This window comes from Schistocerca serialis, chromosome 5, assembly GCF_023864345.2.
Source record: "Schistocerca serialis cubense isolate TAMUIC-IGC-003099 chromosome 5, iqSchSeri2.2, whole genome shotgun sequence".
Taxonomy (NCBI): Eukaryota; Metazoa; Arthropoda; class Insecta; order Orthoptera; family Acrididae; genus Schistocerca; species Schistocerca serialis.
Window position 1 is genome coordinate 327356543 of NC_064642.1, and position 20317 is coordinate 327376859.

Sequence of the window (20317 nt, forward strand, 5' to 3'; positions counted from 1 at the left end):
TACGTTATTTGCTTTTCAAACAGCTGAACAAAACAGAACGTACTCAGACATTTCGCTCTTTACTTATTCTGATCATCAATAAACTGACACACAATAGTTTTAGCGCAACGCAATCTGACTTTCAGAAATCCCTACAAAATAATGGCCCTGTCTAACAATAACCTATACCTTTCATGAATCACTTACAAAAATCTTCGTTACTCAAACTACTGCAATACAGCGAGCGCCACTACTGCCAGCTAAATAAAAGACTCAAACTACTGAAGGCACTAACTACTGATAGGCATAGTTAGCAAATGAAAGATTTTGATAGAAAACAAACAATATATTTACCTTAATAGTGTTCAAAAGTCATTATATATATATATATATATATATATATATATATATATATATATATATATATATATCTGTTCATGACATCCAGTCTTACAAATTTACTCTCTCTGATGGACACAGGTCCAGATCATCCGCTCTCAAAACTCCGCCATTTCTCTCTCCACATCCACCACTGCTGGCGGCTCACCTCCAACTGCGCAACGCTACGCGCTGTTAAACAGCCAACTGCCCAACACTACAATGGCAAATTCCAACAATGCAAACCAGCCACAGACTGCACACAGCACAGTCAGTGATTTTCATATAGAGCGCTACATGGCGTTACCAAAATAAAAACCTAACCAGCCTACTTACAATGTGTTTCCCGGATGACTAAACCTATGCAGTTCCCAGGCAGTGGGAAGCACTAGCCATCAAATGGCGGTAACTGCGGTCCACTGAACTTCGCGATATTGACTCTGCTAGAAACTGCAACGGAATGGGGTCTGTGGATGAGCTACAGTGCACCTCAGCGTTACGCGAAAAGGTCATCGTAGCCAACCCAGCAGGGGTAAGGGACGGAACCGTTCCTCCTACTCTGGCGGCCTGGAGTGGTAGAGTTCCACCCCTCACATTGGTTGCCCTGAACTGGCGAGAATTCTCAGAAGGCAGGAGAACTGTGTATGCCTCTTCCGTCGCATGGCTCCAACGATGATTTGAAATAGCGGCCAGAACAGCAAGCTAGATTTCACAGTATTGGGGGTTCTGTACATTAATTAAACGAGGAATGCAAAAATTACGTTGTCCCCTCTAACCGATGGTCTTCTACGTAGACAATAACTCGGTAGTGTCTGTGGACTTGGTAAAATTAATTTAGTGGTATTAATTCAATGATCTAGTTTCATGAATTGTTAATTAATTATTCGGTTGGTCGGAGTTGGTACGAGTTTACTCAAAATTTTATATGGAGTTCGAATCAGTGTTCAGAATTAAAGGAATAATTTTATGTCTCTCTCTTCCTTTGTGGTGAGAACTTCTCTGGCAGATGCTGTGATCTTGTCACGTGCTTGTCAAAGTCATTGCGTGACAAACTCACAAAAGACGCTCACTGCTGACACTAGACATGTTTATGCATTGTTACCAGCCTACGTTCGGCTAGCTTTGACAACGAACTGAAAGTACTGCAGTTCTTCGGGACCTATCACAATATCAACTCACACTCAAGTGACGCTTGGGGTCTCTCCAAAAAGCTATTTAAAGAAATCCTTGCCCAAACCAGTTCAAGTGATGTCATAAAGCAAAGAATACAAATGTAATAACAGAATTCAAATGTCCGAAGACTAGCACTAATTTAATTTGCAGAAATCGTCCAGAAGGAGAGGAGAAAACGAACTGAATATTCATAGCTTGAGAGGGAATGTGATGTTAATGCAATGATTACATCAAGTTAAATTCACGAACAAATTATCAGTATGAGGCCACCTATCAGTATGACGTACTGAAAGATTATTTTGTTGTGAAATAATCCATGTAAGAGCATTAAAGTTGTGTCAAGTTTTGCTGGATTACTTTCTTTAGATCAATAAGACACATATGAGTGTAACAGATGTGTGTATACTGTGGTGTTACGTTTGTGTTGTATGATGAAGATGAGAGAAGAAAGAGAATGAAACACTATGCTGCGCATAGTCTCTCTTATCGAATATCACCAAAGAGGCCGCCGAGTTTGAAATCCTCATCCGACGAACGGATCGCTATCAGCAGTGTCGCATGCCCTCAATTCATAATACATGGCAAAGGTTTGGAACTGGACATCGACGCAAAGACTGGCGACCAGGAACTTTACGTCACCGTCTCTCCTTCACTTACCGACTAAATGCTGGCAGAGAAAATTTCGTCTGTCACCATAATTGTAACCGGCTTACCTGTGAGTCTAGCGCTAAAGCACAGAAAAGCATTTGTGACCTCGGCTATATTTTATTTTTTATTTTTTTTATTTTTTTTTTTTTGTGGGCCTCCCATCTCCCCTTATACCCCATCCTGTACCTCTCCAAAATGTTTTCCTTGCTTAGCCTCTCACGCTATATTCTTGTCCCTTTTCCTCCTCTTCTTTTCCTTTCTCGAACCTCAATTCTTGAAATTAAACTCCACGTTGAAGCGGAAAAAAGAAAAAATACGCCTTCTAGGGATTACGATATTCTTTATGGTGCACTAAAGGCCATTAGCGCTCAAAGAGCGTCGTCGGTCCTCGTTGAATTTCATCTTATATCTCTCGTCAATGCAATCCAAGAGAAATGATTAAAATCTTTGAGGACCACTCAACGTATTTTCTGCCGTACCTTCGTCACGTTATCTAGTGTTGCTGTTGGAGATAAGATGGGAAGATCAATATGTCCGCAGTAGCTGTGGTTTTGAGTAATGAGTGAAATGAGCCACATACCAAGTCTATGACCGATGCTTTGTCCCCTCGTAACATATGCCAGACCGGAAAATGACAATCAGCTCCATGGTGGTAGCGCTTGTTCTAATACTTACACCCAATTTCTTTCTTTCGGAGGGGGGCATAAATACGCTCATGTAGTCCAATACACGAATATTGTGGATCATATTCGATTTCTGGAGGCGAGATAATAAATTCCGGAAAAAGGTAATTCAACATCTGTATTAATGCGCGGAAGCCGGAGAAAAGAATGGAGAAAGCTTAGGAGGGGAATAGTAAATTAAAATGATCACAGAAAGAAGGCAGTAGTAAGAGGGAAAACGGCAGGAGAATAAGTAAGATACACAGTCTTAACTGTAAAAAGTAATCATCCGAAATGCGAACGGGACTTAAATCGGTAAATATGATCTACACGTACAGACAAACAGATTACTACATTTTTAGAAAAACTGGGTGCTTTATTCGGCAGAAAGAGCGTCACAAAATGAGCGAGTCAGTAATGCGTTGGTCCACCTCTGACAATTGTGCAAGCAGTTATTTGGTCTGGCATTGATTGATAGCGTTGTTAGAGGTGCTTCTGACGGATATCGTGCCAAGTTCTGCCCAGTTTGAGCGTTAGATCGTCATAATGCTGACATGGTTGGAGGGCCCCGCCCATAATGCTCCGAACGTTCTCAGTTCTAGAGAGATCCTGCGACCTTTCTGGCCAAGATGGTGTTTGGCAAGCACGAAGACAAGCAGTAGAAACTCTAGCCCTGTGCGGGTGGGCTTTATCTTGCTGAAATATGTGCCCAGAATGGCTTACCATGAAGTGTAATAAAACGGGGCGTAGGATATCATCAACATACCGCTGTGCTGTAGGGCTTCAGCGGGTGGCAACCAAAGGGATCCTGCTATGAAATGACATGGAACCTCAAACCATCAGTCCTGGTTGTCGGGCTGTATGGCAGGCGACTCTCAGGTTATTATCCGACTGGTATCCAGGGAGTCTGCAGGCACGTCTTCACTGGTCATCGGGGCTCAGTTCAGAGCGAGACTCGTCACTGAAGGCATTCTGCTCCATTCAATAATATTTCAGGACGAATGTGTTCGACACCTCTGCAAACGGGCATGTTGATGTACAGAGGTCAATGGTAGTCAGCGCAGAAAGTGCCCTGAGCTCAGGCCCCTTTCTGTGAGCCGCCTGTTAACAGTCCTTGTGGTTACTGAAGCACCAGCTGCATGTCGGATCGATGATAACGATGAATCCAAGGCCCTGAGTGCCTGTCCGACGATTGCTCGGTCCTCCCGTTCCGTCGTCTCCCTAGGTCGACCGCTTCCTTCTTGACACTGTGTTCGGCCATGGTTCACCAGTTCCTATCAACATCTTCGAATAGTGGCATCGCACCTACTCAAACATCGAGAAATTTGCTGACAACTTCCGTCACCTTCCTTGAGCCCAACTACGAGTCGTCTCGCAAATGCTGACACCTGGGTATATTGCTTACTCGGTTATCTGCGAGGCATAGTTGATGTCCAGCTGAGCACACCGAATGAAACTCGCTAAGACTTAACACCATGGTAGCGACGAGTCCCCTGTTTACTGTCCTTGACAGCTGCGCCGTGAAACTGCGCTGCAGCGTCACACATTCATGCATCGGCCACCAATGTTATTATTTCGTATTTTCCGTCGACGACTGTCTGAATATCAATTTTTGACCAATTTTCATAGCTCCTCCGTGGTGCGTCGTTCTTTTTTCTTTTCATTTTTGTTTTTTTATTTTGGTTTTCCTAGAGAGTATTTCATTTCCTCAAGTAAGAAAAGGGACCCAGGCACTACAAGCTCAAAGAAAGATAAACGACGCTATTAGTATCGCAGTTGGATAGCGCAAGTTATTTTCAGTTTACGTAAGAGCAGCCACATGAAATGAACAAATAGCTCAGACTGCCACAACCCCGTTATAAAATAAGTTTCCTTTAATTTACGTCTATGGTCACAAACTTTTTGTTAACAGAATACCGGTTTCGGTCTATAATGACCATCAGATCTGCAGCAAAAAATGGGAAAAACAAAAATACACTCGCAGATTGTCTACAGCTGCCGGCCGGGGTGGCCGAGCGGTTGTAGGCGCTACAGTCTGGAACCGCGCGACCGCTACGGTCGCATGTTCGAATCCTGCCTCCGGCATGGTTGTGTGTCATGTCCTTAGCTTAGATAGGTTTAAGTAGTTCTAAGTTCTGGGGGACTGATGACCTCAGAAGCTAAGTTCCATAGTGCTCAGAGCCTTGTGAATCGTATGAAGAGGCATACCTGTTTTATAAAAACAAAGTCCTAATGTACTGCAGACATAGTGACGTCGTCAAGTATTAAATGCAAAATCAGCATCAGCATCGTCAAATATATATATAAATAACAGCATATGCAGAGTCATGTTGTCAGTAGCACTACTGTTCAAAACAAGCTGCCGTACAGTAGCCACAAGATGTTTGTGTTGTAAGTTCACCAGATGTCGCTAATGTAGGCATACACTGATTTCAATGATTAATTGAACAGCATAAAATGAAGGGGGAAAGTCTGTAATGAGCTTATTACGTATAAAAGGCATTACAGAACTTTCTGCAAGCCGTCTTGAACACTAATTTGCAGCAGATTTACCAGGCATTTAAATGTTGTTATTTTGGTCTTTAGTCTGGAGGCTGGTTTGATGCAGTTCTTCACACCACTCTATCCTGACCGAACATCTTAATATCTGTTTGTAGCTAATGCATCCTACATCTGAACCTGCTTACTGCATATCATGCCTAGGTCACCTTCCACAATTTTAACCCCCCCCCCCCCTCCTCTAACACTTCCATACATTACCAAATTGAGTATTCCTTGAGTCCTCAGAAACTTTCCTATCAACCGATCATGTTGTGCCATCAACTTCTTTTTCCTCTTATTTGATTCAGCACATCCACATTAGTTATTCGATGATATCGAAATACCCACAAATATATTCTTAGAACTTTGGAGAATACACAGTCAGTTCTGTCCGCCACAATCGTTCTCTAAAAGAAAAAGCTCTTTATTATTCAGAGAAACTGCTCTGAGGGATTCTCTCTGAGTGCGGGTAAACAGATCTGGCCAGCGCTGGTGCTTGGTGCCGGTGGGACGGCCTTGCCCGCTTTATTCTCCACAGCAGAGAGGCGCCGTCATCTTTCTCCCCGTGGAGTTGGCGCTGCTCTTTCGCCGCGTACATCTCCCATGTGTCTGACCTCCCTCTGCCAGACACTTTTTCATTTTCAGCTGTTGATTCCCGCAACGCACCGACAGCGCAATTTCTAACGAACGCCTCGCGAGAGTGCAAAGTAATTTGCTGGAGAAACGCAAATTTATTTCGTAGACGGCGTCGTTCCGTCGCTGCTTGGTAAACAGCTTCATGTCTATCTACGAAGTTTTTAATTCCTACAGTACTTTTTGATTTTATGACTTTATTTACGGCTAACAAGACCTTAGTCAATATAACTGACCGTTTTGATCGCCATTCGTGTATGAAAACTGACAATTACATTGACCACTGATAATGATCGCGTATTCGTACAATAATTTTATGTCATATATACACATAAAAAAGTCTTAGTCAGAAAAGTGCTGTCGTCGTTAAAGGCATTCGCAAGTTGGTGACTAACATTGCAAAACATATTACGTACCGTATGTACGAGTTCTCAATGACGCTAAAATTCGTCATTGACAGAAGAGTAAAAACGTAACAGGAAAACTAATCATTGAATACTTAAAGTGTTGCAAACGCCTTCAACAGCATGAGGCAGATCATAGACTGACGCAATAAATCCCAACACCAAGAAACAGTGAACGTAGAGTAATGAAATTTCAAGAATACATTTTTCTAACAAGGGAACCTCCCCATCGCACCCCCCTCAGATTTAGTTATAAGTTGTCACAGTGGATAGGCCTTGAAAAACTGAACACAGATCAATTGAGAAAACAGGAAGAAGTTGTGTGGAACTGTGAAAAAATAAGCAAAATATACAAACTGAGTAGTTCATGGGAAGATATGGAACATCAAGGACACTGAAAACGTAGGAGCGCCGTGGTCTCGTGGTAAGGTGAGCAACTACGAGACGGAAGGTCCTTGGTTCATAATTCCGGAACGGTGGCCTCAACCTCACAAACGTGCGAAACAAAGCTCTGGCGCTTTACATGCGAGCGATGATACGAAATTGGCAACAACGAAAGCACACCATAACGTCAGCTCTGATAGAAGTACTTGTTCCGCCTTCGTACGAACCCCCTATTGCGGTGGGCAATATTTCGCCTTCTCTTGCACACATTGCCTCATTTCTTGTTGATTACAGTTATGTTCGTCTGAAAGTACCTTCGACGAGAATACCCACGACTCGGGAGATCTATAGGTGCTTGATGGATCACCATGCCCGCAACGTAATGGAATTCAAATACCCGTCGAGAACGTGGAACCACATTTGGTGTGCAGTGCATACTCCATTACTGTCAACAGCAGCGAGATCGATGTGGTACATTCTTATAAACCGTAAACTTGTGACCAGGAGTCGATTACATACAATTCATATGGTCGATTCTCCTCTTTGCACAAACTGTGGCCTGTTACCAACGGAAGAACATGGTTTAGTGTGTGGCGCAGCGAGGGACGTCTGGATGCTGACGCGTCGAATATTGGCCTTCCTTCGGCGCACTAACTACACAGAAATCACATCGGATGTACTTTTTCTACCGGACAAGACCTTTTTTCCCAAACAAAAGACATATGCGGTCAATTGGATCGCTGGACATGCGACGAAATATTTGTATTCGTACGATATTAAGTCCGTGATGGATTATTGGATGTATTTACAAGAACAACACGAGCTCATACGGATCATACGAAATACAGGACTTACTTTTCCAATTTTTTAGGAAGTGTTTTTCACAATCCGCCCGACAGCTGGGGTGTCCCAGAACTGAGAAGACTCCTGCAGCAGAACGACTAGAGACAATACTGCGCGGTTCAGTTATATTGGCATACAGCACACTGAGAAGAAAACTGGCCCCTACATGGTCGACGCAGGAGAAATACATAAATATATGCCGCCCACAAAGGCAGAAATGGTCAAGATTATATGGCTGTCTGCCAGATTTATGATGCGACACCGTGTGCTGCAGGGATTGTGATGCAGATGATAACTTCATTTTCACTCCCGCCCGTGACTAGGATTGTCATTTACTTTATTCATGTTACACAAAAAAAGGGCGGCCTTTACGTTGATTTTCTAGTTTCCAAATTGTTTTTGCTTTGTTTTTGCTGTCGTCTCGATCCTTTTCTTATCCCTAAGATGGTAAAAAAAAAAAAAAAAAAAAAAAAAAATCTTCCATCGAGTGAAAAGTTTAATTTTTTATTCTCAGTTTATGTGACAAACTCTTATGTTTTCATCACTTTTTTGGGAATGATTATCACATCCACCAGAAAACCTAAATCGGGCAAGGTAGAAGAATCTTTTTACCCATTCGCCAAGTGTACAAGTTAGGTGGGTCGACAAAATATTCCTGTCATGTGGCGCACATGCCGTCACCAATGTCGTATAGAATATATCAGATGTGTTTTCCTGTGGAGGAATCGGTTGACCTATGACCTCCCATTGGAGAGGCACGTCCTTTCGTCTACTAATCGCACGGTTTTGCGATGCGGTCGCAAAACACAGACACTAAACTTATTACAGTGAACAGAGACGTCAATGAACGGGCAGACAGATAATAACTATGCAAAAATAAAGAAAGCAAAATTTTCACTCCAGGGAAGACTTGAACCAAGGACCCCTCGTTCAGCAGCTGCTCACGTTACCACGGGACCATGACGCTCCTGAGTTCGCACTCTCCATAATGTTGTCTATGTGGCCCATGGACTACTCAGTTTGTATATTTTGCTTATTTTTTCACAGTTCCACACAACTTCCTGTTTTCTCAATTGATCTGTGTTCAGTTTATCAAGGCCTATCCACTGTGCCAACTTATAACTAAATCTGAGGGGGGGGGGGGTGATGGGGAAGTTACCTTGTAAGTAACATTTTTAAGTGATTAATGTTGCAAGTTCATGGGTTAATCTAACATAGAGAAAAGCCACGGCAAATGGGTAATTATGATACATTAATAATCGGTGTAAGAGCCACATGCATGCATAGTGTCATACATGTGTCGGATGTCAGTTTGTGGCACAGAGTTCTGTGCCTGCTGCGTTTGGTCGGTCAATACAGAGACGGTTAATGCTGGTTGCTGATGACGCTGGAGTTGTCATCCGATGATATCCCGTGTGTGCTCGACAGAGACAGATCTGGTGATCGTGTAGGCCACCGCTACACGTTGAGTCACAGCAGCGGCATGTGGCCGAGCGTTATTCTATTGGAAATCATCCTTATAATGCTGTTCATGAATGGCAGCACAGCCGGTCGAATCACCATATTGAAGTATAAATTTGCAGCCAAGGTGCGTGGGATAAACACGAGAATGCACCTGCTGTCATACGAAATCGCACCCCAGACCATGACCCCAGTGGTACGTCCAGTGTGTTTAGGCCGCAGACAGATTCGTTGCAGGGGCTCACCTAGCCTCCTACTAACCGACACCGGGCCGCCACTGACACAGAGGCAGAACCAACTTTCATCAAAAGTCACGACACGTCTCCACTATGCCCTCCAATGAGCTCTCGCTTGACACCACTGAGGTCGCAGACGGCAGTGGTTTGGGATTACTGGAATGCACGGTACAGGGCGTCTGGCTCAGAGCTGTCCTTGAAGTAAGCGACTAGTAACTGCAGTGCCAGCTGCTCGAACCGCTGCTGCAACCACAGTACGACGAATCATAATCCATATGCCGAATACGACTGCCTTCTCTCTCGATAGTGCCACGTGCCCGCGCGGAGCTCCGTTTTCTTCCGACCGATCGTCGTGTGACCACTGCTACTAGCGATCATGTACTGTGGCTACGTTCCTGCCAAGTCTTTCTGCTTTACCGCGGAGGGAACATCGAGCTTCTCGTAGTCCTTCTACTTGACCACGTTCAAACTCAGTAAGCTGTTGATAATGGCATCTTCGTCTCTTAAAGGCATTCTCGATCAGTATCAACTTACTGGGTCCAATCTCAAAGGCAACTAACATTCACGGCTGTTGCAGTGCGTATTTACAGCAAACCTGTTTGTCACTTAACCCACCAACAATGTAGGCAAAAAGCTTGGGTTCACCACAATGTGCCACAATCACTGTAGAACTAGTTGAAGCGGAAAAGTCACACTTTGTCAACTGAACTCCAGTACTGGCATTCAGTGCCCATTGCAGACTGAAGATTTCTAGACAGTGGTAGCCGATCCATCGGTATCTGTGCTAAAAGTCCAGGGTTCAGTAGACGGCGTCATGCCACCGACGCACAAAGGTGCACAACCGTTTATTTGCCCAGCTTTTCGGCTTGCTGTCGTCATGGTATAAAGGTGGCACTTGTCCCATCTTGTAACCACAGAGCGTGACTCAGTAATCACTTGCTGCAGAGTACAGCTAAATTGTACTTGCTGGTGTCACACTAGCAAGTGTGGCACTGGCACACTATCAGCTTGCCCTTTATCAACCAACGAAGCGCGATGGTGCTGTGGTTAATGCACTTGGAAGGAGCTAAGTTGAGACTGCAGCTGTATACACGGTGAGCGACAAGACCAACTTCCTCCCCTATCCTTGGCCCTCGTCTATCTTCACTACCTTGTCGTCGTCGAATGGACGTTAAATTCTCATCTTCCTTCATTATTATAATAACCGACGTGTTCCGGTATGTAATGGCCATTTTCCGTAAATCGAGCATTCTGCCAAGAATTAATTCATTCTCGTGAAGACAGGGCCACAAACGTCCCCAGACCATACTGAGCGTTGGTTTTACGTATGCATTCCGTTCAACGCTGTTACGTGAACAGAAGTTGACATAGTAAAAGCTTACCGCTGCCACTCTGCATTACGCCTATACTCTTTACTATGGACGTAGTACTTTCCACAAACGCTACGTTATTTTACTTTTCTACCATTTGGAACATTTTAAACTAAAAATTGTTGAACACTTCGAAGGAATGGAAAGATGTACGAGATATTCCGAATCATCAGCGTGTATCTAAATGATTAAAATTTCTACTGTCTGCGACTGCCGGAACAGCCACCACAGTGCATTTGTGTTTTTACCGCGTGATCGTGTTATCTCGTCCAGAAAGGTACAGTATATAATGAGCGTGCAGTTAGTAAACACTACACTGAAGTGACAAAAAGTCATAGGATACCTCCTAATATCGTGTCGGACCTCTTTTCCGCGACATAGTGCAGCAACTCGACGTGGTAGGGTCTCAACGAGGCGTCGGAAGTGCCACGATGAGATACTGAGCCGTGCTGCCTCTGTATCCATCCATAAATGCGATAGGGTTGCCGGTGCTGCATTTTGTGCACGAAGTGACCCCTCGAATACGTTCCATAAATGTTCGATGGGATTCATGTCGGGCAATCTGGGTGGACAAATTATTCTCTCAGATTGCCCAGAATGTTCTTCAAAACAATAGGGAACAGTTGCGGTGACATGGCGCATCGTTGTTTGGGATCATGAAGTCCATGAATGGTTACAAATTGTCTAAAGTAGTCTGCAGCCACAGCCCATTAACGTCAAATGTCATCGCACTGTCGTAATGGATACATTCCCTGTACGTCCCACATTGATATCTGCGGTTATTTCATGCAACGTTTCTCGGCTGTTAGCACTGACAATTCTACGCAAACGTCGCTGCTCTCGGTCGTTAAGTGAAGACCGTCGGCCACTGTGTTGTCCATTGTGAGAGGTAATGCGTGAAATCTGGTATTCTCGGTACACTCTTGACACTGTGGATCTCGGGATACTGAATTGCCTAACGATTTCCGAAATTAAATGCCCCATGCGCCTAACTCCAGTTATCATTCCGCGTACAAAGTCAGTTGATTCTCGCAGTGCGGCCATAATCGTGCAGGAAACCTTTTCACATGACGCATCCGAGCAAAATGATAGCTCTGTCAATGCACTGTCCTTTATACCTTATGTACGTGATACTACCGCCATCTGTACATGTGCATATCGCTATCCCATTACGTATGTAATCTCAAAGTATGTAGGAGTATGCTGAATGTCGCGTGTTTGCGTGCTTCGCTTGACAAACACTGAAACAGGCATCAGTGTGTATCTGCACGGTTGATGGAACTGTGCAACATGTACGCAGGAGGCGAATTTGATTGTAATATGCGCCCAATTTTGTACAATTGGACTATAAGGGAAATCGTAATCGTCGTAAAGCTTCTGGTCGACCTTATCCGACCACACCAAGGAAAGACTGCATTAGCGGACATCAAGAACGTCGCGACCTTTTCACATCTGCACCTGTCGTCCGGGCATAAGTATTGGACTCATTACAACTACCTGGGGACTGACAGACGCCGGGATTGTTAGTCGCTGTTCATTGAATACCTTACCGCAACATCACAACACAAACGGCTGCCTTTAGGGTGGTGTCAGACTAGGAAAGCATGGACTGCTGATGACTAGAGCCACATACTTTTTAGCGAGGGATCTCAGTTCCGTAGAACCGCAAATGACCGACATCCGCAATTATGGCTGTTCCGAGAAGAAAGGACACAATCTGCTAGTGTTTGGAGAGACATACTGGCCAGTGTTATCAGTATACTCATCGAATATGACTTCATGTTACTTCTGATAGCTATACAGGCATTCCTCAAAGAAATACTGTGTCCCCATTTATTATCTCTCATGATACAGTATGCTAATACAATTTTTCAACAGGATAACACTCGTCCTCACATGGTGATTGCCTGAACTTACTTCGTGGTGATTATTTAGTCCACTGGTCAGCAAGATTCCCCAGTCTGTTCCCAATACAGCTCGTACGAGAGAAACTCGGGCGTCAACGCCATCACAGTGTCAGTATCGACAGCCAGTTACAACTGTTGTGAGCCAATTTATGCTAGAGGAGGAGAAAATGCGTGTATGCTATCTTCTCACATCAAAAAATTAGCGCACACATCCAGGCAAGGTACCAACAGTATGCCTATAGTACCCATTTCGACATCTAATTTAGTTTTGTAGTCACATAACCTCTCAATACGCGAAGTTTCGTTTCAGTTGCTCCCTGCACGTGATAAAACAATTGGTGACGAACAGTTTTGCCGAGTTTCGTGCCTCGATTGGCAAAAACGGAACCGTTTTAAGATCACTTCGTTGTCTGTCTCTCCGTCTTTCTGTCTGTCCAACTGTTCAAAACACTTTTTATGAAGAACGAGTAGACGTAAAAAGTTGAAAATTATGTCACATATTAAGGTCTACAGTCCTTGGTGATGTAAAAATGATATGCTTCTCCGTCAATGCAATCAAGAGATACGGCCATTTATGTCACGTGTCTTGATACTCGCAAACTCACTCATCAAAACCGACAGCGTACTTCCTGTTGACCTAGGATCACGAAATTTGGCAAGAAGCAATGTTTTATGCTGCAAGCAAAAGGACGAATCTGAATGTATTAGTTTCTACTCGTATCAAACAAACTAAAGCATTTTTCGTCATTTGTTATCAGACTGTCTGTCCGTCCGTCAGTTAACACCTGTATTTCTCAGGAACTAGTAGTTATATCAAATTGAAATTTATGTTACCTGCTGAGGTATATAATCCTTTGGCGGTGTTGAAATATTAAGCATCTAAGCCAATGCAATCAAAATATACAGCCGCTTATGCCATATGCTTTCATACTCGCAAACTCACTCATCAAAACCTATAGGTTACTTCCCTTTGACGAAAAATCATGTAGTTCCGGGAGAAGAAAGGTTTCACTGTACAAGTAAAGGAAGAAAAATCAGAAAATCGTTAATTAACAACTACATCACACAAAAAATATTTCTTTTGTCATTTGTTATCCCACTACAGACTTCAAACGTTCTCAAAAGTCTTGGAATGGCCGGGACCGATATTTTGCCAGTATTAGTGTCGATAACAGGAAAGAGTCGCCGACATTCCCAATTGCTGTAATGCATGAACTGACAGTATGCATAATTGAGCTGGTACGGAAGCCCCAGTGGGTGAGTCCTACACACTCCTGCCCAGTCTTCTTTTTCTAAAGAACGATAGGCAGTGTTTTTGTCGTTTCCTTCTTGTTGACGTAAAGCACCCCTCAGTATAAAAACAAAATGAGACGTGCGGTGTCTATTGGCTGAATCCAGACATGGCCTCCACAACGAAGGGTGGCTGGGAAGAGACTGACCCAGTGACGTGTGTGAAGGGCTGGCCCCGCCTCTCCTTTAGAAACTCGGAGTGCCCCACAATTGTCCGCTGCTGCCTCCGGCGGGTGATTGGTGGCGTCCAGTGGAGGCGGATGGGCAGGCACTACCCACTCTTGATACTCCACCATCTGCATTCGTGCGTCCCTGCTTCTCCCCTGTACACCGTCTCCAAATAATTCCTCGAAAAAGAAACGGATGAGGTCGATGGCAGCGCGAGACATTAAAAACGTCGGCGAAGAAAGACTGCACTCTACCCAGTCATACCAAAGGCGCAGTGACGAGCTTGCGCCACAGACTTTACCTTTATCTTACAGTAAAAGACATACACAAGGTAATTTTTTCCACGGTGTACAAACTCTAGGGATTGATCGATGCCGGCCGGTGTGGCCGAGAGGTTCTAGGCGCTACAGTCTGGAACTGCGCGACCGCTACGGTCGCAGGTTCGAGTCCTGCCTCGGGCCGGGCTGTGTGTGATATCCTTAGGTTAGTTAGCTTCAAGTAGTTCTAAGTTCTAGGGGACTGATGACCTCAGATGTTAAGTCCCATAGTGCTCAGAGCCATTTAAACCATTTTTGATTGTTCGATAAAACGATACGAAACGAAAAGGTCTAATTAATTTGCGGTCGGAAATGAATGGTTTCCATGCTAAAACCACTTATTCAATCATGCTTTCTTACAGAGACTGCGTTCTGCACCGTGCAGCCACGGTTACAGTATGCATGGTTTCCTAGAAGAGGGTGGTTCCTCATACGTCCTCATACGCTATAGGTGGGCCGGGATAACTGGCGACCGTATTTTGGGACTAGTCTTCCTCCCATGCCGCCTAACAGGCCGGAACTATCGGCGTATCTTGCAGGTGATTTTGCCTCCGCTGCTGGAAGAAGTACCACGGATGATTCGAAGGGTTATATGGCTGCTATATGACGGTGCTCCAACCCACTTCGCCGTTAACCTCCGGACGCATCTCAATCGTGTCTTCCCTGGTCAATGGATCGGACGAGGGGGTCCAGTTGCATGGCCTGCGTGTTCGCCGGATCTCAGCCCGTGCGATTTCAGCCTATGAGGCCAACTCCAAAGAAGTCGAGTATGGCGGAGCCCATTCCAGATGTGGAGTCACCGGAGCAGCATATTCATACTGCCTTTGACACTGTTCGGATGCAGCCTGGCCTATGTGAACGTGTGAGGCAGAATATGCTACAGCGCGTACACGCATGCCTTGAGGCACATGGAAACCATTTTCGTCACATACTCTAACTGTGGCTGCACGGTACAGCGCGCATTAGACCGCAGTCTCTGTAACAACGTATGACTGAGTAAATGGTCTCTAGCATTGAAAACATGCATTTCTGGATACAAGTTCATCACACCTTTTTCGTTCTGCATCGTTTCATCGATCAGTCCCTCGAGTTTGTACACGATCGAGAAAATCAACCTGTAATTTATGACTGATGCAGAATTATGTCTTTTCATTCTAATTCGTAGTCGCAGCCCTCAAAACAGAATCCATAATAAACATAACATGTAAATATTCTCGTGTTGCAGTCTGCAGCCAGTTCTCGAGGGGAGTGTTCGCGCTGCTGGGAGCCGTCAGTCCGGACTCGTTCGACACGCTGCACTCCTACAGTAACACCTTCCAGATGCCTTTCGTCACACCGTGGTTCCCTGAGAACGTAAGTATCAGATATTCCACCTTTAAAACGTACCAATCATCGTCTTTACCTTCTATTTCCAAGCTCTAAAAGACCTTTAATTTAATGCTGAAATCATAATAGTAATTTACATTGCTCAAAAGAAAAGGGGTACGTGGTTTTGAGCGTCTGCCATACTCCAGTGAGCAATAACTGAGGAATGGTCATGTTACCAAATTAAACCTTTATCTTTCACAAATGAAGTACGCAACAAAACATCATTACAACCTCGTTTACATAAAGAGAGCTGAAAAGTCCGACAGGTGCCGAAAACAAAGTGAAAACAATCACTCATCCTGTCATCTTGGATACATTTCATTGGATTTTGAATGCTTCGATAACGTGCGTCATCTCTGTGAGCGTTTATCACTTTCTGACACCTACGTGCCATGCTCCTTAAAAGTCTACAGACGCCACGTAGTGGTGTCCGTTCCCATTCTCCAATGAGAGCCCGTGTGAGTTCTTGGACATTCTGTGGTGGAACAGAACGACCACGAACGCGTGTATCAAGCATCTCCGCAAAAACGGGTTTAGGTCGAGACTCAGAGCCCGCCATTCCATTACTTCAATGTCCAGGCTTCGCAAGATATCGCTTTTGACGCCCGCCACACAGGCTCTGACATTAGAAGGAATTCAGAGCCACTGCCTTATGCAGCAGCCACCACATGGTCCAACACGATCTGTTCGATGTACTGCGTGGCGGTAAGGCGACCGTGGACAACGATAAAGGTGGTACGGCTGTCAACACTGAAGCCTCCCCACTACGTCACAGAACCTTGGAAATCTGTCGATTTTCTGGACAGAATTTGGCAGATAACGCTCATCACGGGCCTCCGCACACGAACACGACCATTACCTTGCGTCACAGGATATGTGGACTCGTCTGTGAATTGTACGTTTCGACAGTGACGAAGTTGCCGATTGACATGGGAATCGCAGAACTGAAGGCGAGCTGCAAAATGGTTATGTGTAAACCGTCGCACTTGAAGAGGACGTCTAGGTCATAAAGTCCTTTCTCTTAACCTGTTCAGTGCAATCTGATCAGACACAGCAGCTCCGTGCCCCTTCTGAGGTCGTCCTACAGCGCTCTGGCGGTACCCGTACGACGCTGCAAAGCAGAAATTGTCAGATATTGGTCTTCACGTGGTGCTGCAATGCGGCGGCAACCTTGTCCATCTCGCCTTCTGTACTGATCTGTCTCCCTGTAAGGTGTCCACAACGGGTGGATGACACATGGACAGGCACTGGCATCAGCAGCAACATGACCGATAGTCCATCCTTTTTAGATCATACAGTCCGCCGTTGTAACTTGCATTGCATTAGTACCTCGCGTTGCTTGTGCTTGGTTGCATAGAACGTCCGCAATAGGCAACTGCCATCTGGGCACCTCACTAGAAAACACCGGGACACCGGTACTCACTTCCTTCTGAAGGTTCAGCTCACGCCGTAATGGACAACATTTCCTGATGAATGGCGAATGATTTTAATTGTTGCCTATATTCACAGCGAAGATCTCATGCAATGTAGTAGAACCTTAGGTACGGCACCTATCAAAATAGATGTAACGTACCGAATTTGCCGGTTGTTGTGGCCGAGCGTTTCTAGGCGCTTCAGTCTGGAACCGCGTGACCACTACGATCGCAGGTTCGAATCTTGCCTCGGGCATGGATGTGTGTGATGTCCTTAGGCTACTTAGGTTTAAGTAGTTCTAACTTCTAGGGGACTGGTGACCTCAGATGTTAAGTCCCATAGTGCTCAGAGCCGTTAGAACCATTTTGTACCGAATTTCGATACACGTGTCCCCCTAATTCTTTCAGCAGTGTACATAAACCGCAGGCTACAATGAATGCAAATAATACCCAAAAGAAGGGTGAACTTACCTCATCTTACCTTGTATAGAATGCCACACGAACCGAAGTCGACTTACTGCCTCATTTTTTAGCCTCTTTCAGTGTTTGCTGTCTCTGGCCATGTTCTCATAAGGTCCCAGTGAGTACAGCTCGTTTCTGACTCCATCCTGCCACCTCAGATTTGGTCTATCAAAGAGTCTCCTTCCTTCTTTGTGCATTTACTTCTCTGAAACATTGATGCTACTTTGCCTCGTTTCATTGCTTAGGATAAATTGCTATTTTGTGATGATGCCCAAGATTTTTGCGTGTGCTAACCAATAGCACAGAATGCGCGTCTATCTTTGGGGTGACACGAGAAGGGGTGATAGTAACGTCTGTCGGCTATTCTTTGGAGCGATGACCAATCCGTCTTTTCCGGCGAAACTTCGAAAAGTGCCGATTTTGCCTTAACATTTGTGGTGAATCTTTGCTGTTGGGAGGTCACAGATTTAGAGGGAGCCACGTGCTGCTTTCGTTGGTGAGATCGCACAATACTCTTGCCTAGGAAGCGCTTTGCTATTATAAATTTCTGCATTACCCTCAATCTATTTCCGATATTTCTTTACAAACGGTGAAACCGCGCGGAGTCAGCTGTAGCAGATAAAAACTTTATGGGAAGACAAAAGTTGCAATATAGGCAGCAGATATTTGAGAACGTTGGGATCAAGTGCTGCTCTGAAATGAAGAGGTTGACACAGGATATGAGGTGGCGGGCTGCACGAAATTAGTCAGAAGACTCAGGAAAAAAACCACATGTTTCACTTACGTCTCGTATAAACCAGAGCTAGGTTTTTTGCGAATGTGTTTGAAACTCGTACCAAAGCGCACAAGAATATTCATATTTCATAATTCGACCTCACATAATCCTTACGTAAATACAGTGAAATTAAAACAGATCTCCTCCCTGCTTCGATAATTTTGCTGATGTTTATTTCCATTTCTCTCGCTTGCTTTTCTCCCAAATTTCCATGCACACAGTTATGCATATGGACCTTTTTACTGTAATTTACTTTCGAAATATCTTCCATTAGTATCTGTGTAGCTAAGTGTCTTAATCATCATTAATTTTCAGCCCAATAAGATCAGTCAATCAGTAGTTAATCTGGTGACCAAACGCAGTACGTTTCCTTGAGTTCAAATAAAGGTTCTTCAATTGTGAATTAGTATGCTTATAGTTGTCAGCCCCTTTGTCTTGTTTGGTTTCCAATACATTTTCCTAGAGGTCTGCATGTTATACAGATTCCATTGACACGTGCATTGCACGGATGAATCCTATAAGGAAGAATCCAGTTATCTTAATGTTTTCTGAAGCAAGTAGTGTTACAGAGACTGCATTTACTTACATAAATAAGAGTCCAGTAATACTAACATTCTCAGACGCAAGTTGTACATTTTAAAGGAGAGACATTTCAGGTACCAGTTCAGTAGCATTTAAAGCACAGTAGGCGTACGTCTTTTTACCATCCCTTCTCCCTTTCTCGGTACATGCCCCAGAATTCTGTCATATCCACCTCATTGTGAAATGCATGGGTTTCCGTATGTTTTCTTCTTTTCAGTATGCACCAAAACTTTTCCTAGCACTTTGTTTTCAAAAGAAATAATTTATCTTTCTATCTCCTCGCTTGGTGTTCATGTCTCGGAACGGTTGCACATGCTGCGATCGGTCCCACAACTGTATTGTAAAGGGTGTTTCCACACTCTTGATCGCAGTTTACTGGTGAGTAATAAATGCAGCGCCGTTAATTATAATCTTTTTAAAAAACATTTAATAAGAGAATGATATCAGGAGGAATAGGAAATATTTTAAAAACGCTTTTTAAACTTTTAATCGGACATAGATACATGTTTTAAAACTTTTAATCGGACATAGATACATGTTTTATTTTATGTTGAGGAGTCGTAATACATGATAATCAGGACGGCTTACAGTTACCTCCACACAATGTAAAACAAATACATAAGATTTACGGAAATTCATTGTCTCACAACAAAAGAGAAACAATGACCAATGACATGTATGGAATTGAGCAGCGTATAAAATAAAAACACAGTAGTTAAAAAAAGGTGACAGACAAATGGAAAACGTAATAATCAGTTACAGAAATGACACAGGAAGTATGGCAGTAAATTTTCAGTTTGAATGAGGCACCATTCATGGAACGTTGAAGGCGAAATTGTTCAACATTCTAGCAGACTTGCAGCTAATTTTTGTTCATACTGAGTTTGTCAAAATATACAGTCGAATTATTATCGATTTTTAGTTAATGGCATCTAAGTGGTACATACACACTCAATATGCATGAGGGAATTAAGAATAGTTCACATGAACGTATGGCACACGTGATTGTCATGCAGGAAATTTAGAAAGTTAAAGAAGATTGATAAAATTTTCTTGGGTGATCAGCCGTGTCGTGATGTCGTTTTGTTTCGATGAGTTTCGTACCTATCACCTTCAGGCGAAGTGTCGCCGTGCCATGTTCTGCCTATCTACATCGGCAATGGACCACTTACCACTCCCATGGGCGGGCCGATCACGCACCTACGTATACGGTGCTGCGCCAGTGTGGCGGGGAGGGGGGAGAATGGTGCGGCGGGAGAGGGGGGAAGGGGAAAGCATAGAGTTCCGGTGTCAGTGCATTCTGTCCGCGGACGCTGCCGCCATC

The 20317-nt window shown here is 44.2% G+C and overlaps 1 protein-coding gene across 1 annotated transcript in view; it reads left to right on the plus strand.

Moving 5' to 3' along the window:
* LOC126480873 (glutamate receptor 1-like) overlaps nt 1–20317 on the plus strand; it is a 377262-nt gene that overhangs the window by 213418 nt on the left and 143527 nt on the right. The window contains exon 3 of the mRNA XM_050104251.1: nt 15620–15747. Within this exon, the coding sequence (XP_049960208.1) occupies nt 15620–15747 (128 nt within the window). The remainder of the gene's footprint in view (nt 1–15619; nt 15748–20317) is intronic.